Source organism: Aspergillus neoniger (assembly GCF_003184625.1).
Source record: "Aspergillus neoniger CBS 115656 unplaced genomic scaffold BO87scaffold_10, whole genome shotgun sequence".
Classification (NCBI taxonomy): Eukaryota; Fungi; Ascomycota; class Eurotiomycetes; order Eurotiales; family Aspergillaceae; genus Aspergillus; species Aspergillus neoniger.
The window spans coordinates 239,018-260,945 of record NW_020291138.1 but is presented as its reverse complement, the minus strand read 5'-3'; the positions used below and the strand labels follow the sequence as shown (position 1 = coordinate 260,945).

Below are 21,928 nucleotides of genomic sequence, written 5' to 3'. Positions count from 1 at the left end.
CCCGACCGAACAAGCCAACCTTTGGTCCGGAGCGGAGATGTCTGGAGAAGATCCCGGGATTTCCCTACGGTGAGCGCTGGATGGTTAGTGCGATCGGGTAACTCTTGTTGCAGGTGATTCGATTCTTGTTTTTTCTTTGGGGGTTTCGCATGTGCCAAAGTGTAGTAGGCCGATACTTTACTTGGGGAGAGAAAGAGAGAGTGGGGGGTAGATTGATAGAGCAGAAAGACATAGTAGCAAGCATGAGAAATAAGAGACTACTTAAGATTCCAAGTGATGAATGATTATTTCATCCCCTCCATTACCAGTAGATATAATTAACAAACTGATAGTCTACAGTACTTAATTAATAGACGTCACCGCCGAGGGGCTCCCCCGGATTGATATCCACCCCCGCTGATTGGCCGCCGCCCACGGGACTCCCCGGAGGTCCTCCAGTTTCAACTTCTGAATCTCCTCCTCCGCCGTTTCTCTCGTCATCGTCCACCTCCTCCTCCATCCTTCTGGCTCCGATCATCCGTCCCCTCCTGCAGTCTCCTTCTGGTCCTGTCTGTGCTCGTGTACTCGTGTACTCGTGTACTCAGTCGTTCTCCTCCATCCACACTCTCCTCTCAGACCCCCGTCTAGATCTCGTCTACTCCGCAACTCCGCGGCTACTATCGCCCCGATCTCGACCGACGACCACCGATACCAACTCTATATACAAGACGCACAATCCCCTCACCTCACCACTTCTCACAACCAGCAACCCATACCTTCTACACCAATATTAGCAAACACACCTGCAACCGACTACAGGCCCTAGTCCTATTCGACTAGCGTACCCCTGTCAGTCCAAACTCACTCACTCCATCTCTATACTCTCACCGTGGCTCCCCCCCTCGCCACCATGTCCACCAACCGGCCATTCCTGGCCAACTTCCTAGCGGCCTTTCGCGCCCAGTCCACATACAAAGCCTCAGCAGCAGGTTCACAATCCGCGACCGCTGGTCCATCCTCCTCTCTCTCCTCCACCCAAATCTCCCAAGGCGCACGAGCCATAGCCACCAAGGCCAGCAGCGGCAACGCAGCCGCTTCCTCATCAGATGCCTCTCCATCCACCACCACTCATCACTACCACCATCATTCCACCACAAGCGCTTCATCCTCCTCTCACTCCCGTCCTCACTCGCACCAGCGATCTCCATTGAACCAACCCGAATCTTCTCCAGCATCCCCGGCCCCACCTCAGACCCAGCAGGCCGCTTCTTCTCCACCCACCCCGGCCGCATCAAACCCCATCCCGATCACAAACAGCCAAGGCCGCCAGCGTCGCGGCAGCGACAGCTCCAGTGGCTCGGGAGGGTTCCGCGATGCGCTGGGTCCGGAGAAGTGGTATATCGGAGGTCGAACGCCTGGCGGGGAGGAGCGGTTCTACCGTTTAGGGATGGTGACGAAGGGCGGAGGTCGACTCGGTGGGAGCGGTAGAGTGGGAAGCATTGATCAGCTAAGTCTGTGATTGATTGATTGATTTATTGATTCATGGTGTTTGGGGATATGAGCGTTATGGTGGAGTTTCTTTCCTTCATTTTTCTCTATTACAATTTCACCCCCCCCCCCCATGATTAGGGGTTATTGGCGTCCAAGTAGGGCATTGGATGGCGTTATACCTTCCTTTCCTTTTATTTCCTCCTTTTTTTTCTTCTATCCCTCTGGTGAATGGAATACAGACAAAAAACGTACCGCTTTTAACTTCCTTCGGGTTTTCGATTCTCTTATTATATGATTGATCCATTCCCTTCTGGTGTTGATATGGATTCTTCTTTCTCCGCTCCGCGATGCTATGCTATGCTATGCTATGCTACGCTACATCCACACCGGTGTGTATCTGGATTGAGTTTGAACTGTACATGAAGACAATCCTTGTGCTGTGTGATGCTCGTCTTATGTCTTTCGATAAAAGGTGCAGTTGGTATGATTTGAGAGAAGATGGATGGATGAAATGAATGTTAGATCTGATCTGAAATCCGAATGTACCAATCAGCATATGACCGACCTATGTTAGTTAGGTTTCCTACTAAAAGCAAACTTTCAACTTTACATTTGTACTCGTCATCCAAGATCCAATTCAATCTATCATCCTAATCACCTACTCAGTCCCCAGCAAGCAACCTCTCCCTCTCTCCATCATCACCATCCTCATCCCCATCCCCAAACCTACTACCACCACAACAAGCATCCCCCCTCAACCCAACCCCCACCACCACCCCCGTCACCGCACAAACCACCCCTAACCCCACAACCACAACCCCCCACCCAAACCTCCCCTCCACGAACCCAGCCAACGGCCCCAAACTCAGTCCTAGGAACTGCGCCATCGTCTGGATCCCAAACGCCTGGGCGACTGCGCCCCTGGGCCCGAAGATCCCCGGCTCCCGGCGCTCCATGGTATCCAACACACGCTGGGTCTCGAGGTACAGGGCCGGGGTGGCGATGTTGACGAGGAGGCCGGTCAGGGTGAGGTTTATCATTAGGAGGGTGATATGGGTGCTTGTGGGGTTGGTGGAGAGCGCGAGCATGCTGAGTGGGATGGGGAGGAGGAGGAAGGTTGTTGTTGCGATGGGGTGTGGGGTTATGGTGTCGGTTAGTTTTCCTGTTGGTTATAGAGGGATAGGGTTAGTGAGGTGGGTGGTCTGGGGGGAGGGGAATGGGGGAGGGGTGTACCGAAGTAGGGCTCGAAGAGAGCGGTCATGGAGGAGGGGAGGAAGGTTAGGCCTGCGCCTAGGGGCGTCCAGTTGAAGTGGGATTCTACGAAGATGGGGATTGTCTGTTATTTTTTAGTGGGTGAGTGGGTTGTTAGTTTGTGGTGTATGGATGGGGAAGTGGGGGGAGGGACGTACGGCGTCAAAGGCTGCGTATATCATGCCGTGGACGAGGAGACCCCAGGATGATATGAGGATGCGGGGCTGTTGGATGAGGAGTAGGAGGGTGAGCTTGCGGGAGTGTTTGGGTATGATGGTTGCTTCGTTCTCTGTGGTTTCGGGTTGAGGTGTGCTTGACTCAAAGGGACTGTCGTGGTTGTTGGTTTCGTTGTCGTTGTCGGCGTCATCTTGCGATAAAGCCATCCACCGCTTCGCGACCCTTTTTTCGATCACTGCAAACCGCATTACCAGGTCTAGTCCTACAATGGCAAACGCCATTGCAAATACGGGCTGATATCCTGCTACTCTGTACACCAGACCCCCCAGTAATGGACCTAGCAGGAACCCTAGGGTAACCGCTGACCCTAGGTATCCGACAGTCTGGCCGAGGTTCTCGAACGGGACGGAGTCGGTGAGGAGGGCGAGTCCAGCGACGACAACCATTGCGGTTGCGCTGCCTTGTAGGAGGCGTGCGATGACGAAGAAGCCGATGGTGCGTGCGAGACAGAGGATGAGCATAGATGCCCCGAGCAGAATGAGGCCGAGCAGGTAGGGGAGTTTGCGCGTGGGCGCGACATCGATCAAGTATCCGAAGATCGGGCAGCAGATGAATGCGACGGTGGCTTCGCAGATGAGGAGAATGCTGACCCAGCGTTCGCCTGGTTTTGTATCAGATGGTATAGAGTAGGGTGGGTGTGGTGGTGGACGTACGGTCTTCATAGGGAATTTTCGCGCGGTCGACTAGGGCTGTTGGCATGACGGGAACGATCTAGAGAGTTAATTGGCGATATAGATGTGAGTATGGATGATGCTCACCATGGCATAGAGGAAGTAGTCCTGCCGGTGTCAGCTATTGTGTCTCTGGTAGAGTGATTGTCTGCATACCGTGAACGAAGAGGTCCAGACTGTCGCAATGATGAAGGCTGTGGAGGAACGGTACTTGAGAAGCCATGGCGGGCGCTCTCTACCTTCACTTGTAAACCACATGGTATTCTCAGGCTCGTCGATTTGATGTCCTGGTCTCAGCACGATTCAGCCGGATAGCTCTCATTGCTGAACCGTTGGACAATAGGCCGGGCCCGCGGTATCGGACAGGTCCGTAGCAGAGCAATTGAAGGTCAGTCGAGGGTCGAAACGGGATATGCTATATTGAGAAACTCAGCAGATCCCGGCATTTCTTGCAATGATGGCAGACACCATCTTGAGTCTGGGGATTCATTGTTTGTTGAGTCGCGACATTCTTTCGAGTGGATGACGTCTGGGCAGTCACATGTCCGATACTTCCTCTACATTTTGTAGGGTTTCTTGGTAGTCTGGCTGTCATTCTTGCTCTTTCATGTAACCGCTGACGGCAGCACAGATGAATCCATCCCAATCAAACCACTTTGGTTACATTACATTCATTCTAGCCAAACAAATCTCCGGCAACCACAGCCGGGATTGCCTGATGTTTGCATAACCCCAGAGGTTACGAATCCCGGGGCGATAAGATAAAGCGAGGGAGGCTGCGGCCGTCAAGTCCCGCGGGCTTCGGAGGTGGCCGATACGCTGCCATCTCCCCATCCCGACTGCTCCCTGGCTCCGGAGAAGTCTTAAAAAGCTTCATCCTGCTGCCACAGGGGTTGTTGCAGTTGAAATTCCCAGTTCCGTGTTTATTGTCAATACCCCCTCTTTGGTTGCTCATCTTCCTCTCCTCCCTACCCCATACCCACCATGTCTTCCCCAGTTGCTGCGGCCCGCTACGGCAAGGACAATGTCCGAGTATACAAGGTCCACCGCGATGAGAAGACCGGCGTCCAGACGGTCGTGGAGATGACCGTCTGCGTCCTTTTGGAGGGTGACATCGATACCTCGTATGTATTTTCCTTCTTCAAATCGAAATCAGAGCTAACCCTCATTTCCTACAGCTACACCAAGGCCGACAACAGCGTGATTGTCGCAACCGACTCCATCAAGAACACCATCTACATCACCGCCAAGCAAAACCCCGTCACTCCCCCCGAGCTCTTCGGCTCCATTCTTGGATCCCACTTCATCACCAAGTACAACCACATCCACGCCGCCCATGTCAACATCATTACCCACCGTTGGACCCGAATGACCATCGACGGCAAGCCGCACCCGCACTCCTTCCTCCGGGATGGCGAGGAAACCCGCAACGTGCAGGTCGATGTCGTCGAGGGCAAGGGCGTGGACATCACTTCGTCTCTGGCCAAGTTGACCGTGCTGAAGAGCACCAACTCGCAGTTCTGGGGCTTCCTGCGCGACGAGTACACCACCCTCCCTGAGACATGGGACCGTATTCTCAGCACCGACGTCGACGCCAGCTGGCAGTGGCGCCGCTTCAACGGGCTGGACGAGGTGCGCGCTACTGTGCCTCAGTTCGATGCGACCTGGTCGGCGGCCAGGGATATTACCCTGAAGACCTTTGCCGAGGACAACTCGGCCAGTGTCCAGAACACTATGTACAAAATGGCGGAGCTGATCTTGGCTCGTCAGCCCTTGCTTGAGACGGTCGAGTACTCTCTGCCTAACAAGCACTACTTTGAAGTTGGTATGTATTTCATCTTTTTGATAGACTCGTTCGTCTTGAATCCCGGCTAATCCGTTGTTTGTCACAGACCTGAGCTGGCACAAGGGCCTGAAGAACACCGGCAAGGACGCCGAGGTGTATGCGCCGCAGACCAACCCGAACGGGCTGATCAAGTGCACGGTTGGTCGCAACACGAAGGCGAAGCTGTAGGATGATTTGTAGTATTGCATTAGCAGTTATGAGATGGAGTTCGGGCACTTGTATATAGGTTAGGGATAAATAGCATCATTCACATGTTCTGATACATCATGATCAATGCACAAGCTGTTGTAATTGTGTAGCGTAGCTAGTAGTAATATAAACAAGATATGTCACATAAAAGATAGAAAGAGAATCAAATCACAGAACTCCCACCCATGCGCTAGCAAGTCATAACATGACAACAGCAATATCAATGACATATGTAAAAGTACAAGAGGTTTAAATGGTGAAATGGTATCCGATCCAGCAAGTCGACAAGATGCGCAGACAATACAATGCAATTACGCATCGGTCTTGGCCGTCTTAAACGCCTCCTTCACCTCGGGCAAGTTTCCGATGACCGACTGTCCGTTAAGCTTGACGATGTTCTCCTTGTAGGGGTGGGCGAGACCTTCGAAAGCTATACAAGAATACCATTAGCATACATCCTCAAACGACATACCATATACCAGTCTAGCCCCAAGGTAGAGGCAACAGATATATATATCCAATTGATATCGATATCAGAGGTATACTCACTCTTCAGCCTAGCCAAGCGCTTATCCCGCAAGCGGTTCTTGGGCAACATGCCGCGAACAGCACGACGGAGGACCTCACCACCGCCCCATTTCTCAAACATCTTGTCCATAGTCATGCTCCGCAGACTACCGGGGCGGGTGTTGTGAGTGTAGTACTTCTTCTGGAAGCGCTTCTTGCCGGTGACGCGGAGGTCGTGGCATCCGACGGCGACGACATAGTCACCGCAGTCGGTGGAGGGGTCGTAGACGGGCTTGTTCTTGCCCATAAGAGTGAGGGCAATGGAGGAGGCAAGTCTACCCAGACTGCGAGGGTCATTGCCGACGTCGACGTAGTGCCATGTTCGGGAGAAGGCGAGACGGGTCTATAGCATTATATTGATATCAAAGTTAGACAATGAGCATAAACAGATAGATATAGAGAGGGAGGGAGAAGGGGACAATAATATGCAGTTGAGAGAATAGTGGGGGAAGAGAATAATGGGATATACCTTTCCAACAGTCTGCGACATCTTGACGTAAAGTGAATAGCTATAGCTATATGCCTCTTACTTCAATCTATACCTACAACAACCTGAGCACTGCCTCTATCCCGGGAGTCCGAACTTTCCCCATCACGTGATGCAATCCAACTGCCCCCGACAAGCCCTACCTCAAGGTCCCAAAGCGGCCTAGCGCAGCGCACTAAGCGAGAGACCAAGAATTGGACAGTCAGCAAAACCACAAGCCCCAAAGAAGAAATCGCACCGCCTGACTGTGCGAAGCGAAAATTAATACAGCGCGACTCCGTTAATCGACGACAAATACTCCACGACCCCGACACCGTCTACCTTACTTCCCACCACCCAGCACACTTCGCCGCCTCCCCATCATGGCTTCCGTCCCGAGTGTGCAATGCTTCGGCAAGAAGAAGACGGGTGAGTTTTCCTCTTGTTTTTGATATATAAATGGATTGGGTGGAATTTGAAGATTGGGGAGGGTTCAGGATGTTGGGATGATTTGTTGAAGGTAGCATGGGATGCTAACGGTTGATGTGATTTTTAGCCACCGCTGTCGCCCACTGCAAGGTATGAGAATAACGTTCTCTGTCTATCTGTCACCTCCCTGCTGGTCTAGGATTTATCGTGTTTGCGGATGCCGATGTGTCGTTCGATATTGGTCAATACTTGGGTTTGGAAGGTTGAAGGAAGCTTGGGTATCTATTCGACATTAAGGGTTAAGGAACATGGAATGCATGGAAACGCGAGGGATGCGATATCGAGTATCGAAGAAGATAATTGAACGACACGAATATGCAAATTTGAAGGAAGACGAATACCAAAAGGGAAAAAGAGGAAGAAGACATGCGCAACCAAACTCGAACGACACATCTGCATCCGCATCGCAATATATCAGATGAACCAAAACCGCGACAGAAGGAAGAAGAACAAGAGCGTCAAGACTGATTCGTTTCTTCCAACTACAGCAAGGCAAGGGCATGATCCGGGTCAACGGCCAGCCCCTCTCTCTGGTCCAGCCTGAGATCCTCCGCTTCAAGGTACATACTCACCTGTCGGGATTTCTTCTACGAAGTGGCAATGGCGGATCGAATTAACACGCGAAATTGGAATAGGTCTACGAGCCCCTCCTGATCGTTGGAGCCGACAAGTTCGCCGGTGTCGACATCCGTGTCCGTGTCTCCGGTGGTGGTCACACCTCCCAGGTTTACGCCATCCGTCAGGCCATCGCCAAGTCCATCGTCGCCTACTACCAGAAGTACGTCGATGAGCACTCCAAGAACCAGCTGAAGCAGGCTCTTGTCCAGTACGACCGCACACTCCTCGTCGCCGACAACCGTCGTACGGAGCCCAAGAAGTTCGGTGGTCGTGGTGCCCGCGCTCGCTACCAGAAGTCCTACCGTTAAACGGCTTCATTATTACATCAACAATATACACACATACAAGCTTGCTCCGCCTCTGCCTGTTTTTCTGTTCTCATTCCTTTTTGTTTCCTGTTCCGTTCCGTTTTCGAAAGAAAGGAATTTAAACCATGGAATTTGGGGACAAAAACCTTACTTTCCCGGCTGTTATGCTTCCCCCCACCTTTTACGGTTCGAGTTTTTGCTTGCTTGGCTCGGATCGGTTTTAAAAAAAAAGTTTTCCTATAACGTTTCCCCTCTTATGATTATGGCCGGGTTATGAAGGGTTTTGTTTGTGTGAGGCAGAAAACGGGATATCATGCGGGATGGTGTTATTGTTGCTGTTTGTCGTTTTAACGGTTGTACTTATTGGGGTGAGGGAGAGAAGAAGAGAGAGATCTGGTGTGGTGGTCCCATTCCACCACTGCAGACAATTCAATCAAATAAAGAGGATGGTTTGGGTTGTTTACAGTGGCTGTGTTTGGAAATTATGGTGCAATGCTGGCCCCGGTCTTAGGCTGTTATTTAGTATAAGCCTGGACTATCTTAAATATCACCCAATTTCTTTTTCTGTCGTCAGCCCTGTCACTATAAAAGGTTGTATTGGACGTCCGTGCGTTGTATTAGCATACAAACGCACGTTCTCTTAACGGATAAACCGTTTTAGATGACTGATATACGCTGGCTATGGTAAGTAATAGCATCTGGCAATCAGTCTGGCCATCCCCCTCGTAGATCACCCGCCATCTCGATTCATTCTCACCCCACTCGCCGTCGCCTATCCGCCATCTTCGCCCGTCCAGCCTGATCGATCATTCCGTTCCGTTAAACCAGATCCCTTCCACGCAACGTACTACCCTACTAGTACCAGTTCCCCCAGATTTGATGACTGGTTTCGCCTAAAGGGAATGTGCTGCTCGACTATTTGGTAGCACAGCACTTCAAAGAAAGTACAAAGGAAAAAAAGAGACGAGAGGTGACAACTCAGGCGGTAACGCTATTATCAGCCCATCGCATTCCATTGTTCATCCTTCCCAGTCCGTCATGGCTCGTATGGTCGTCCTCATCGTCGGCTCCATCCAGGGACAGAAGTTGAAAACGATTGGGCACGGAGCCGGTTTTCTTTGCCGGTGCTTGTGGTTCTTTCTTAAGGTGCTTCCCCGGGGTACCTAAACACTCGTCCGGATAGAACCCAATTTTCATGCCCTTGTACGTGAACCGAGACATCATGCAGGAGCGTGCAAAGAGCGCATTATGCACTGAATTGGTGGAGATGTAGGCATTGCCATTCTTGAATTGTACCGAGATCACGATTAGGTTGTGGATATGGTCCAGATCCTTCCGGATGACCCACTCCGTGACGTTCGGCTGTACATTGTAGACGACTAGATTGCGCGATGCTCCATTGTCAATTTTGGCCCGGACATAGGGAGGAAGGTAGAACTGTCTGTCATTCCAACCCACTTCCACCTATAGTATCTATTAGCGGTGCTACCGTTTGCCGAATTGGGCACTTACGCGCTTCCCAGCAACAATGAGACCGTAGGTCTTCGCAGTCCGGAAGAATTCACGAGCGGCCGCTTCCTCGACAAAAGACACACTGGCCATGTGTTCCCGCGTACGTAAATAGATGTGCAGCAGGGCTCCGCCCCTCATGGCTGCGACGATGTCTCTGTGCGTGATACGGTCGGGAAGATTCCGAATTAGCACGGTACGTTGGGCGCTTGGGGTAGGAGAAGATCCTCCACTTCTGGAAGACTCATCAAAGTCATCCTTGTCTTCGCTGTCATGGGAATCCAGGAGAGCGTCTTCGTCTTCGTCCTCATCTTCACCAACGTCGATTCCTTCAGGGTCATGGACTTTCACGTCTAAGTGTTCATGACAACCAGGAGCCTTGTTCTCGAACGCCGCATGCGGTTTCGCTGGGCTCTGAGAGCTATTTTCGCGGCTAGTTTGGTGAGAAGGCTGCTGAGCAGCCCCGTAAATTAAAACCTATATCTGTTAGTAAATGTACGCCAATCAGTGGGCGTGTTCTGACATAAAGAGTTTCCTGGGACAACCCTCCATTGAGGAGTGAGGTTCTTAATTTAGCTGGAGTGATAATGTCAGCTGCAGAGATATCAGGTATATGAGAGGCGGTCGCATACCAAAATGTTGCGAGTCTTGGAGCTGCGAAGTGTCACTGGTCAGTGAGGGGCCATTTTGGACCTGTCACATTGTACTCACCAGACGATCATATTCCGAGCGGGGGATGGTGACGGTTTCTGCGTTTGACGGGGTACTTCTATAGCTTGGAAGTTGCTGTATCATGGTGAAATCATCAGATCAGCTCGCATTGATGAGATTCTAAGCGAGCAGTTGAGGGGACTCACAGCATATGGTCTGTTTATAGAAACCAGTCAGTCGGACGAGTACATATCTCAGTGAGTATATAATGGAACTCGAGTATGAGGTACTCACCTTCGAGGTATATAGCTATTTGGATGGCCTGCGAATGAGGTCGACGAGGCCATAGTACGAGAATCTGGGGTGTGGGGTGATTTTAGTGAAGATCAGGCAATCCGCCAGCAGCTTGACAACTGCAAATTGAAGCCAAGCTTACCAGAAGAAGTAGACATTGAGCTGATACTAAAAAGAAGCTGTTAGTCCGAGCAGTCTTCACCTGGAAGATGCAGAAGAGAAGCTAAGTCCAGCGCAAGAGATGGTTGAAGGAACGAAGAGTAGAGAAGTACTAGTAGAGGGGAGAAGAAGAGAAAAGGGAAAGTTGATATCTCCAATCCCCAGTCGCTCCACATCCACTTTGCAAGAACGATGGATCACCCGACACTTTTATTCTTCCCTCTTTACTCACCCTCCTCTTTTCTTTCTCTTTCTTTTCTACAAGGGTCTTGGTTTGAAATCTCCCATATCTTCTCTTCCTGCTTCACCTTTCACTCTGCTGACGAACATAGTACATCATAGATACAGTCGGGATACACTCACCGTGGGCGCTCCACACACATGGTGATATTTCAAAGTGATAAAGAAGAAGACTGCAGATAAGATGCAACAGCGGATCAATTGCAGATGAAGAAAGGAAAGGCGAAGAGGAAGAGAAGGAAGGAAAACGACCGGGGGAGCTGGCAAGCCAACGCATCAGGACCAGCATGGCGAACCAGACTTCAATGGCGCCCGAACAGGCAAGCAACGAGGCACGCCATGGGAAAGGGCGATTAGGATTGCATGAGCTGCATCTGTTCCTTCGCCATCTTGCAACGTTTGGGTGGGTTTGGCGTCGCAAATCCCAAGTGCAGCGCTTGTGCGACCAACGGCCACCAACCACCAACCAGCGCAGCTCAGCGGCAAACGGGCGCAGCGACACTGCATTGCGCTGGACAAGTCAGAGCTTGGATACTGGCTCAGAGGCTCTCTACCCCTGCCAGTTAGGCAACATTGTTCTCTTATCAGGCGTCGCCATTACCCGTTCTCCACCATCTGCGGCACGCACGCAAGGCGCATTTCGCTCCTACTTTATGCATAGATAGCTACGGCTTGGTTCTTCCACTTCCACCACCAATGTGCTCGTTCGAAGTACATGCAGGGATTCCCAAAGAGTTAGTTGCCTGAAACCTTCCAATCCCTCCTATTACCCCTCTATCTGCACAAAGCTGTAAGTTCCCGTCGACTCTGTCATCGGTCGATCATAGGAGAAAAAGAATAGAAAAAAAAAATAAAGAAGCAAAGAAAGGATACCATGCCTGCATGGAGTCGCACCGGACTCTACGAGATGGGCGTTAAGCCCACCTATGCGATGCGATGGGTAGCTTCCGAGATTAGTGTGTCCCTGTGGCAACCAGTCACCAGCTAGGACGAGAATACTTATACTCCTCGTTCTGGAGGAGAAATTATGGCTGCCGCAGTCTAAGGCCGGGCGCCAACTAGTACAAGGACCAGTGAACGCTATCGCGTACTAACAGCGCCTTCGATACTTCAAGAATTAGCCGTACCTGGCGTGGATGAGTGGCGTCCCTCTTCCTCGTCGTGCATCTCTCTCGTCGTCCGCTGTTCATATCTATCAGCGTGGTTCTCGCCGTCTGGCTCGCCGAATTTGGACAACATTGATCGCCATTTGCGTCGCAAAGATAGCCAAGAATATCCCCATAACGAGAGTCTGTGGGATATAGCTTCCTCCTGAATCCTGACTCTGCGTCCGCTGCCGGCGATCAGGATCAACTGGACGAGGAGACCCAAATGAGATGGAGACAGACATGGAAAATGGCGTGAACGACGTAAAGACTCCCGCAGACGGGGCCAGGTATGTCAAAGCTGGGCTCAGAACCATTGGCACGAGGGAGAAGGCGAGGAGAGGGACGGCTAGTCATAAGACCGAGGCGAATGATGGTCGGGGCCGAGCCAACCTTGTCAAGAGAAAATGTGAGCGCCAGCCAGGAAGGATATGAAAGCAAAGCCCTGATGAAGGGGCCGATCATCTACCTACCACTCCCGAGACTCTGACTTCCTCACCCACCGCACAACCATCTTCAGTCTATCCCGGACACTGGTCGTCGCTAGAAGCTTGTACTTCTCATCCTCCCAGAGAGGCAGAACGCAGGCGAACCACCAGGGAAACACCGCCGGATCGGTAGGCGCCTCGCCATATGCTAGCAAGACTCGCGGATGGAGCCATGCTGCTCCTTCGCGACGGCTTTTGTCGATAAAATCCAAGGCGATCTGGAAAAGCTGTTGCGTGGGCAGAGACTCCGGTGGTGTTGACGCTGCTGATAGCGATTCCCCTGTTCCTGATGACGTTTCCAAAGACTCTAGCCTTTCCTCCTCAGATATCGCAATATCATCCACACGCTGAATCCTGCCAACATGATATCCATCCACCATCTCAAAGCTCATCACTTTGAAGCGCGACACCCCTGATGCAATCACCAAGCTTCTCCCATCGGGGAGTAGCTCGAACCGCTCCACCACCAGCACCGTACCATACTGCATGAATTGGGCCCTGCCCAAACCTTCCTGCAGCCGACCGGAGCGATTATACATAACCATACCAAATTTCTTATCCCTCGTCTGCATGACCCTATGGATCATAGTCCGATACCGCGGTTCAAATATATGCAAGAAAGTCGGCATAGTCGGGAACGAAAGCGAGCTCACGAACAAGGGAATAGTCCGTTCTCCATCCCCAGTAGCGGCCACTCCATCCTCATTAGAAGAACCCTCGCGACGCGACTCAACCTGCTCAGGGAACAAAGCTTCCACCAAGTCCGAAATCCTCCTATTAACGGGCTCAGCCCGCACCGTCGAAGCCATATTCAACTTGCGCCGACACAGCGGACACAAATCACTATGATTCAAAACCATAGCCACACATCCGCGACAAAACGTATGTCCACAAGAAGTCGTCAACGGATCCAATATAAGCGAGTAGCAGACCTGACAGTCTAATTCTCCCCGAACTGCCTCCTTCAATCTCTCGTAGGATAGTTGTTGCCCTTGTCCCTCCTCGAATGTAGTATTACCTTCCACCTCCAGCACATCCCCAAACCCAACACGACCCTGCTTAACCAACCCATACACACCCCCTAACAAATCCCCACACCCAATCCTAGCAACACACTTCTCTGTCCCTATGTCTGCCTCTGTCCCTTTCACCTCATCCTCACCCCCCAACCTCTTCCCCTCCCACCTCACATCACAAAACCTCGCACCATCATCACTACCCCCCTTCCCCAAAACCTCCTCAAACACATCCACCACCCTCCCCAACAAAACATCCGTCCCGCAATCCCCCAGACAATGTTCCCCCGAGCAGCTCGTCGCACCATCTCCCCAATAGCACGTGAACCCCTGTTTCCGCTCCTCATCCGCCGGATAAGTAATCCCCGTCCGTTGCCGAATGGGCGGTAGACATGACTTGCAGATCGTGTTTCCGCAGGGCAGGCGCAGCGGGGTTCGGAGCGGTAACGAGCAGCGCGGGCATTGGATAAGCCGGATGGTGGAATGTGCGGAGGTTAATCGGGAAAGGAGCGGGTCGCGTGAGCTGTTGTTGTTGTTCAGCGTGTGGTGGTGGAGATCATCGCCGTTTTGTTCTTCTGCTGCAGCGTTGCTGGGATGCGGAGGTGGGCTGGGCATGGTGGCATCTTCCATGGAGGTTCGCGGTATGTAGAGATGTGGGGATCGGAGAGGAGGAGAAGGCAAATATAAAGGAAAGAGGTAGAGATCCCCAGCTAGACCAGGGTCGGTCGGTTGGTCGGTCGGCGCTTAGAGTGATTGATTGATTGATTGATTGATGTTTTGTTGGGCTGGCTTACTTACAGTGACTGACGGGTGGAGACGAGCTGGGCTGGTTGGTCTCCGGAGCTCTCTCCTTCCGGCTGTCATCCGAGGTTCGGGGACACGCTTTACGATGTCATGGCTGATAGCCAAGACATCTTTTCTTTTAATGTAGCTAAGCTATCAGACATAATGAATTGATGAAAATTCCATGGACTTGAAAAAGGTAAATGGTAATCTTTAAGTATATACAGTACAATGTTACCCACGAACGAGAACAGAGGGCACTCATAAGATTGAATGATGATCACCGATGCAAAAAGAATCCCACAAACCCCGTGAAAGCAAAACTCTCGATTTGATGCAAGCATGGTGGATAAAGAAGAAACACAGACAAAGGTATCGGATCAACGGCCAAAAAAAAGAAAGCCGGAAACCAAGGGTAGAATAGAGCAGAACAACATGATATACTAACATCCTTTCGTTGCTCATGACCGGAACCATCCAACGCCATAGCCAGGAAGACAGAAATAAAAGGGGGATGTGGCTTAGAAAGAAGATTTCCAAACGTGAGGTCATCGGATGCTTGCTTGTGGATCTAGCTTGACGCATGATAGTTCGTTAAAAGGAAGATTGTTCGAACAAGCGAGAGACTCGGCGTGCCCATCTAGCTTGATACTTGAGAAGACGATGCCTCCGAGTCTGAATCGGAATCGTCTTCTAACACTATGCGTCGCATGACACTCTTGTCAAACAAGTCCAAGGCAAAGCGGCGTGCAGGCAGTCGGAAGTGGTGGCTTTCCAGGATACTGAGCGTCTTGCGGAAAAGGTGAGGCTGGTGGAAACAATCGGGCTGTTTCGACTTGAGACTGTAGATTCGGGCTATGTTAGCTTTCGTCGCATTTGATTATTACTGTACAAGGTGTGTTCCTTACTTGTGGAGGTCTGCCGCAGCCCGCTTGGATAACACGGTATTGCCCATATCGACTATCAACTTTAAGATCTTCTGGTTGGTTGGATCCGTGTCCATGGCGGCTTCTTTGAATTTCTCCTGAGACGTGCGCTTCGAGTCAGGGTTCCGGGAATGGCTTGGGAAATCAACCTGCAAAAGTAAGATGGTTAATGGCTGGCGCACAGGTACTGGCTATTGAAGACATACCAAGAAGAGCTTGTTGAAGTCGGTCGGTAAACTCAGCCCCAAAGAACGTCCCTTGTGGTCGAGAGCAGAGTCCCATCCGAAATCTCTCAAGACCTTAAGACCATGTCGACTGCGCGAGATTAAACCCAAAACAAAGAAGGCCGTTCCTCTCATCGTCAGAACCTCCGCGCTTTCGGCGATCTTCACAATGTGTTGGACAATATCAGGCTCAAGGAACGGCGCACCGAGCTCCATGGAGCCGACATTACCAACGGCCCAAAGGCAACCTTTCACTTTGAGAAGAGCCTCTGTGTCTTCTTCATCCAGCTGAAAATCGCGGATGGTCCACGCAAACTCATTGAAGTGCCCTGACTGCTCCAGAAGCTTGCATCCTTCCGCTGTCCGAGCGAGTTCTCTATAGAAATGGGGAGGCACTAGTCCGATGTCCTGTAGATCTACAAGATCTTCAGGGACAAAGCTGTTCCGACGCGGTTGATCGACGTAGGCACGCGATAGCGCGGCTTCAACAAGGCCCACGTATGCGTCGTTACGACCCAGAAACCAGTCATCCATTTCCTGTGTAATGTAGTCGAGACCATCCAGATAATGATATCCAACTGAGGTGGACAAAAAGCGCAAAAGTAACGGCGCACCGATTTCGCCCAAGTGATCGAGGGAAGGGCGACACTTGACCACGAACTCGAGATAATGACGCTGATTGCATGCCTCTTCGAGAATCTTTACAGCTACTTGGCATACCGACACGTCAGGGTCGTATAGCTGTGTGACTAGCAGCTTGACCACCCAGTCCGCATTGCCAGTGGCCGACTGTGAGGAAAGGGGAACGTTTCCGACCGCATATTTTCGAAGTAACCTGGTCGCAAATATGCGAATCTCCTTGGAGCCAGTGGTGAGTGCCTTGGAGAGGATGACTCGTAGGTGACTCTCCTTGGCATAGTCCATGTTACCGAGCAGTGTTTGTATGAGGTCGTCTCGATCCCGAAGCTCAATAATATGGTAGAACATGTTGAGCATGTGCCAACGCTCCATCATAGCAAGCCCGTTAGCGTCGCCACTGAGAACTCCCAGCATTGCAAAGTATCCACCGCTCAATGTGTTGGTCATCTGTTCTTTTGAGAATAATGGCGAGGAGGATGTCAGCCCGCTCATGCGGTCAACCTGCGCAAGGCACTCTGCAACCTGCCTTAAGAACTTGTTCTCGGCCAAGTACTTGATGCCCTCGGGTAATTGCACCAGCGTGCGCATCAGCGCACAACCAGTGCGGACATAACGTTGGTTAGGTTTTGTGTTCGGCAGCATAGAGAACCTATACTTGAATGGCCGGTAGAAACCCATAAGTCGCTTCATGAACTTTGAACCCTTGATTCCTTCCTCCAGTCTTTTGGGATTGGTCAGAGGTCCCTCAACAATACGGTGGATCAAATCCCACTTCCACTTTAGGTAATTCACAGTATTGAGAACATGGGTCTCCAGGATCGCATTGCGGAACTGAGTCTCATCCATGGCAGGACTCAGTTTCTCCTTGTTTTGGTCGCCAGTAAGTATGGAAGCAGAAATGTCAACGTCAACGTTGTAACGCCCCGCTCCATTTGAAACAACCCCGACAGAGCGGGCCAGTGTTCTGTTTATGCTTTCGATCTGGTAGATAGTTGAGGTGGAAACATCATGGTTGTCGACGTCGAATTTTATAGCGGCTGGTAGCAAATGCGGGAGGACCTGGAGCTTCGCACTGATATGCTGGGGCAGAGAGTGATGTGCCAGCTTCAGGACTTCGGTCAAAAGCAACGTCGCCTTGCGTCTAAGAGACAGGTCCGTTTCATCCTCAATGAGATCGGAAAGAGCCTGCACCGTGTTAACAGTTTACCACAACCCAGAACTGGGAGTACCGACCTTGGACAATCCTGCATCCACCAGGGTTGCGAGGATAAGAGTCGAGAAATGTGCTGTTAAATCAAATCTATTCCCATCGTCATCATAAAAACTTCGAGCTTGCTTTGTATCAGTCTCAGTCCTGAGATTAGCTACTCTTCCGTAAGTTGTCAATCTCCGACCAGCGAGGAATGAGGAGGACCATGAAGGTGGCTTAATCCTCAACGCATCGAACAGAAGCTCCATAATGAGATCCCTTGCCTGTGGATCAGGGTAATGTAATGAGTCCAAGAGTGACTGCAAAGGCTGGGCCCCATTTCTCGCGAGAACTATCAATCCTGGCCACGTCTTGAGCATGGCAGAGATCGCCCTAGCCGACGATTTAAGGCGCCCATTGCGAACAGTATCCGACAAGGAGTCAGTGAACGGTGCGAGAACAGCCTCTAGCTCACACCCTCCCCGAAGATGTTTCCTGCTGTGAGGGGTATCAAGGACATGAAGGAAGCTTGCTATCAGACTTTCCGAGGCGCCAAAAGTCCCCTCTGCTAGAGCATCATGTAGAGTGGCAAAGCCCCCAGAGTATGCAATTAGTGCCGGATCCTTCACCAAGATTTCGGCTAGTGTCATGATGGAAATATTCCGGAGTCGGTCTTCGTAATGTTCAGCAACCGAGACGATCGTTCTGACCACAGCACGCGAGATTTCCCGAACGCCATCTTTAACGTCCAAAAACGCTCTAACAAACTTCAAAGCCTGCTCACGCTCGATGCTCGCCTTGCTTTCCTTGACAAGGGACAATATAACCAGCTCGTCTGTATGTAATGACCGGATGATTTGCAACGACTTCCGATCTGCGATGGCATAACGAGTCAAACGATACCCTGCGGCCACGGCTTCCTTGCTGTCGCTCAAGAGCATTATTTGCACACGGAGCCCAAATACCGACCACTCCAAGTCGTACTTCAAAGTAGGATGTCTCTTGAACAATTCCACCAGACTATTCGCACGCTCAACGTAGTAATCTGGGGACATGCCCTCAATTTCCAGGGCCTGGAGTGTTTCCGCAAGCACATATGTTGGCGATTCCATTTCCGCTTCACCTTCCGGGATCTGCTGCTCCTCGATCGGTATATTGTTCCGAGTGGGCGAACGCATCGAGCCGCCTTGAAAAAGGCTTGAGAGTCGACTTCGGGGAGGGGTGGACGGCGCCTGCGCACGTAGCATTTCCTCCTCCAGTTCATGATGTAGTTCGGCAAGCTTGCGGTTGGATGAACTCAGCTCCGATTCCACCCTTAGCCTCTGATCTTTGGTATGTTTCGGGTTCTTCGCCAGGAGCGCCTCGAGCATGTTTTCCGTCCCCGTCTTGATTTTCATTTCTTTTGCGATCTTGTCCCGGATTACGGCCTGGCGCTCCTCGGTGCTGGACAATTCATCGTGCTCTGTTAGACTGCTCGGTCGTCGTGCGGGAACACCTTCGGGTCGAGGGGTAGTGCTCCGCGACGTCTTCATGCTCTTCAGCTCGGAGCTGAAGCTTCCAGGGGCCCCCGAGGAAGGGGCTAATGACCCTCCCCGGAGACCAATGGTCGCGCTGCCTCCAGACTCCGAACGAGCATTTCGTCCGGTTCGCGTAGCGGACTCGGCCCAGCTACCGTCTGCAGTGTTATCCTCCAAGCTATTATATGACCGTCCATCACCCACAGCACGGTGCTGGATTGACGTCGCGGAGAACGCTGAGTTATGTCCGGACGCCATAGAGCTCCATCTAGCCGCAAGAGAGGAGTGCGTATCACCTGTCGCAATTGAAATAAGGGACGGAGGACTGCATTGAGTTCGCCGACAAGATTACCGAGACTGTCGGAGCGATCGAAGTGCTCGGGGTGACTGGAAACTGACTGCTCTCGATGGGCGTATTGGCTGACGGCGGGCACCTCAAAAGGGAGGGGAGGGGAAACAAAATCACGGCGGTCACGAAGGTGATGAGGCTGAGGGAGGGGGGAAGATCGGGAAGGTTGAGGGCGTCTAAGAATCAAATCACATGTAGCACAGGCTGCAGATGACAACGCTAGATGCTAGTTAGAGCACGAAGCAAGCAATCTGCCTCAATGACCGGGGTCTTTCTCCAATCCCACCGCTGGTGGTTTCAGGCCGGACCCCCAGCTGACTAACCCGCTCTTATCGCCTCAGGCTAACTAACTTAACCTAGCAACTATACAAGTTTATCGTCGCTTCTGTGGCCTCCACTACTGATTGCTCACCGATATTTGAGTATTGGATGTGTGTTTATTCTCTAATTCGTTATCATACATTTTAAGGATTGACTAGTAAATATAATTGATTGGGCTTCGTGATCGATGCCTCTTCGCGAAAGACCAACATAGTCATGAAACACATGGCAAGTAGTCAAACGAGCTAGCTCGTATATATACAGAAGAATCTCTCTGAGATATAATGCATGAAATTAGCGAAGGTTGGGGTGGAAGACAAGTGAGAGATCCTGTTGATGCAATGAAATATTACATGAAGACAGGGGTGAGAATAGAAAATCGGAAAACGAATGAGAATGGTAAGATGCTGTAGTACGACGAACTCCGGATATGCAAGACCCAACGAAAATGTACGCTTGGTAGTACAAAATGCTGATAATGATCGTGATATTCTGCGGGAACTTCATGGCAGCCATGACTTCTCCCGTGACGTCTCAACAACTCCACTTCCACAAAGTGTGCTGTCGCTGTTATTTTCAAGTTTGGCGATCGGCGGTTTCTCTTGTCGCCGTCGGAAGAAGGGTAAACTGAACCTCGAGGTCTTGGTTGCCGACTTCGATCTCCTCCAAAAGATGACGGAGACATAGATGATGAACATTGACCCACATATTATGCCATAAGCAATAGGGGAAGCCGGAGGAATATCAGGATTTTTGGCAGTGGCATAATGAAACCCTACTCCGCCATTGATGACTCCCAGGGCCGCGAAAAATCGTCCTAGGTAACGATGAGAGACGCCATATAGCGAACTTGTTCCTGTCTTGCGGAAGTGGAGATGTTGCATGATGCCCAGTATTGGCTGGATCAAAACAACACCCCCAACCGCCACATAACCGATGACCGGGTGGTAGCCTCCAATCTCCTGCAGATCTTTGGAGACAGAGACACCGACTCCAAACCCAGCTAACGCTAGGAGCACAGCAAAAAGCTGCAGAGGAGCATGAATCCACGGTACTGTACGCCGAGAAGGGACGATGTACAAAAGAAGAGCGAAGTTGGGAAAGAGAAGGACAAAGGCCACTGAAGTCATCACGCCATGGGCGATTCGTTTCTTGTGGAGAATGGTATCGCTGACTTGCTGCTGATGGGTGTACGCCGAAAGCTCGTGCATGGTTGCCATCGGGACAACGAAGGGGTTGGTATTGTTGCCTCCAACTGCCCAAGTGGTTTTCAAGGTGAAAGTGCCGTGCCAGTCATGCTGGTATAACAGCTGGGATACGTTGCTGGACATCATCGGGGGGCCATGCGTCAAGGCCCACATCCAGGAGCTGGAATTGCCCAGTGCACTCTCTCCATTAGCAAGTGTTGTGCAATTATCACAACGGATGTTAGCGGTCATGACCCCGTCGTGGATACCGGAGCCTTCGAGAAGATATGCCTCGATACTCGGGTCATAAAGAGGTTGCACATGGCCAGTCGCCCTTCGAGTGGACAAGGTGACATTGTGTTTGGATGCCGCATAGACGATGAACAAGTTCCCGTCTGTCATTTGCGACCCCTGACCTAGGGCAAACCATTTGACACCAGGTGGTGCCTCTAATTGGAGAAAGATGGGGCCAGAGCCCGTCGAAGAGGTATTCTTAGGTACATTGATGCTATAGGAGACACCTGCACCTTCTGAGGGCCTGTGCTTGACTATTTGGCTGCAGCCTGAGCGCACTGAACAGATACAGTCAGCCAATTCAGCAGGTACAATGACTTCAGAAGGAAGAACTTACCCAGACCAAAGGCAGCGACTGCAGCAGCAAAGAAATTTGAGAATTTCATTTGGGTGGTAATAATGTGGTAATAATGATCGTTTCAATGTTAGGTTTTGAGGGAAGGAAGTAATAGGTGACTGATGGTCGATGCAGTGTAAATGTAGAGAAAATGAGAGGAGACAGCGGACCCAAGCCACTTCACGAATAATACAATGAGAAAGAATATAAGGATACCAAAGGAATAGTATCACAAAAGGACTGTCCTGAATAGAATGTAACCAGGATTGCGTGTGGGCGACACCTTCTGGTGGAGGTTTCCTGGGAGTGTAGATGCTGGAATCTTAGCAGTTGCTGCTGGAAGTCTGATATTCATAGATAGACGAGATGGGAAACATCACTGCGCAGACAAATTCTGTCAGTAAAGACCAAGCATTCTTTGGAAAATCGACATCTACTGGGTTTCTTTCGGTATACAAGACTGAAAGTCCCCCCATGTTCGTCATGAACCATCAATGAGTCTCGACGACGATGGAAGGGTACCGCGGTCACGTCCATTTGGCAAGGGA

At 51.1% G+C, this 21,928-nt stretch overlaps 10 protein-coding genes across 10 annotated transcripts; 4 read left to right on the top strand and 6 right to left on the bottom strand.

Annotated features, from left to right (window-relative positions):
• Positions 1-703: 703 nt before the first annotated feature.
• On the top strand, positions 704-1,542 carry BO87DRAFT_14822 (uncharacterized protein). Its single transcript, XM_025618157.1, has one exon. It carries the CDS (start codon positions 890-892, stop codon positions 1,496-1,498), a length of 609 nt encoding a protein of 202 aa, XP_025481461.1. The 5' UTR covers positions 704-889; the 3' UTR covers positions 1,499-1,542.
• A 701-nt stretch (positions 1,543-2,243) lies between these two features.
• Positions 2,244-4,265, bottom strand: BO87DRAFT_331063 (MFS transporter; the record flags this gene model as incomplete). The annotated part of the gene is made up of 6 exons (XM_025620323.1): positions 3,786-4,265; positions 3,717-3,737; positions 3,612-3,669; positions 2,880-3,559; positions 2,704-2,806; positions 2,244-2,632 (listed from the first exon to the last, which is right to left on the bottom strand). Coding segments are annotated over exons 1-6 (1,353 nt in total), but the record flags the coding sequence as incomplete, so codon positions are not given.
• BO87DRAFT_374999 (urate oxidase) lies at positions 4,244-5,644 on the top strand (the record flags this gene model as incomplete). The annotated part of the gene is made up of 3 exons (XM_025622921.1): positions 4,244-4,753; positions 4,808-5,454; positions 5,522-5,644. Exons 1-3 carry the CDS (start codon positions 4,614-4,616, stop codon positions 5,641-5,643), a joined length of 909 nt encoding a protein of 302 aa, XP_025481459.1. The 5' UTR covers positions 4,244-4,613.
• A 72-nt stretch (positions 5,645-5,716) lies between these two features.
• BO87DRAFT_374997 (mitochondrial 54S ribosomal protein uL13m) lies at positions 5,717-6,780 on the bottom strand. The gene is made up of 3 exons (XM_025622920.1): positions 6,701-6,780; positions 6,214-6,574; positions 5,717-6,094 (listed from the first exon to the last, which is right to left on the bottom strand). The coding sequence occupies exons 1-3, from the start codon at positions 6,719-6,721 to the stop codon at positions 5,976-5,978; spliced, it is 501 nt and encodes a 166-aa protein (XP_025481458.1). The 5' UTR covers positions 6,722-6,780; the 3' UTR covers positions 5,717-5,975.
• A 300-nt stretch (positions 6,781-7,080) lies between these two features.
• On the top strand, positions 7,081-8,112 carry BO87DRAFT_304906 (40S ribosomal protein uS9; the record flags this gene model as incomplete). The annotated part of the gene is made up of 4 exons (XM_025619299.1): positions 7,081-7,126; positions 7,254-7,276; positions 7,675-7,746; positions 7,822-8,112. The coding sequence occupies 4 exons, from the start codon at positions 7,081-7,083 to the stop codon at positions 8,110-8,112; spliced, it is 432 nt and encodes a 143-aa protein (XP_025481457.1).
• Positions 8,113-8,206: 94 nt separating this feature from the next.
• Positions 8,207-8,923, top strand: BO87DRAFT_14431 (uncharacterized protein). Its single transcript, XM_025618135.1, has 2 exons — positions 8,207-8,270; positions 8,404-8,923. Exon 2 carries the CDS (start codon positions 8,433-8,435, stop codon positions 8,754-8,756), a length of 324 nt encoding a protein of 107 aa, XP_025481456.1. The 5' UTR covers positions 8,207-8,270; positions 8,404-8,432; the 3' UTR covers positions 8,757-8,923.
• Positions 8,924-9,090: 167 nt separating this feature from the next.
• Positions 9,091-10,619, bottom strand: BO87DRAFT_304686 (RNA-binding protein; the record flags this gene model as incomplete). Its single annotated transcript, XM_025619288.1, has 7 exons — positions 9,091-9,576; positions 9,625-10,098; positions 10,145-10,197; positions 10,254-10,275; positions 10,333-10,407; positions 10,479-10,488; positions 10,567-10,619. The coding sequence occupies 7 exons, from the start codon at positions 10,617-10,619 to the stop codon at positions 9,091-9,093; spliced, it is 1,173 nt and encodes a 390-aa protein (XP_025481455.1).
• A 1,960-nt stretch (positions 10,620-12,579) lies between these two features.
• BO87DRAFT_424271 (putative ATP-dependent protease (CrgA)) lies at positions 12,580-14,229 on the bottom strand (the record flags this gene model as incomplete). Its single annotated transcript, XM_025627219.1, has 1 exon — positions 12,580-14,229. One exon carries the CDS (start codon positions 14,227-14,229, stop codon positions 12,580-12,582), a length of 1,650 nt encoding a protein of 549 aa, XP_025481454.1.
• A 354-nt stretch (positions 14,230-14,583) lies between these two features.
• Positions 14,584-19,439, bottom strand: BO87DRAFT_355344 (putative cytosolic regulator Pianissimo). The gene is made up of 4 exons (XM_025621329.1): positions 17,420-19,439; positions 15,530-17,371; positions 15,306-15,472; positions 14,584-15,239 (listed from the first exon to the last, which is right to left on the bottom strand). The coding sequence occupies exons 1-4, from the start codon at positions 19,148-19,150 to the stop codon at positions 15,038-15,040; spliced, it is 3,942 nt and encodes a 1,313-aa protein (XP_025481453.1). The 5' UTR covers positions 19,151-19,439; the 3' UTR covers positions 14,584-15,037.
• A 626-nt stretch (positions 19,440-20,065) lies between these two features.
• Positions 20,066-21,429, bottom strand: BO87DRAFT_424269 (cytochrome and DOMON domain-containing protein; the record flags this gene model as incomplete). The annotated part of the gene is made up of 2 exons (XM_025627218.1): positions 20,066-21,321; positions 21,381-21,429. The coding sequence occupies 2 exons, from the start codon at positions 21,427-21,429 to the stop codon at positions 20,066-20,068; spliced, it is 1,305 nt and encodes a 434-aa protein (XP_025481452.1).
• Between the last annotated feature and the right edge of the window lie 499 nt (positions 21,430-21,928).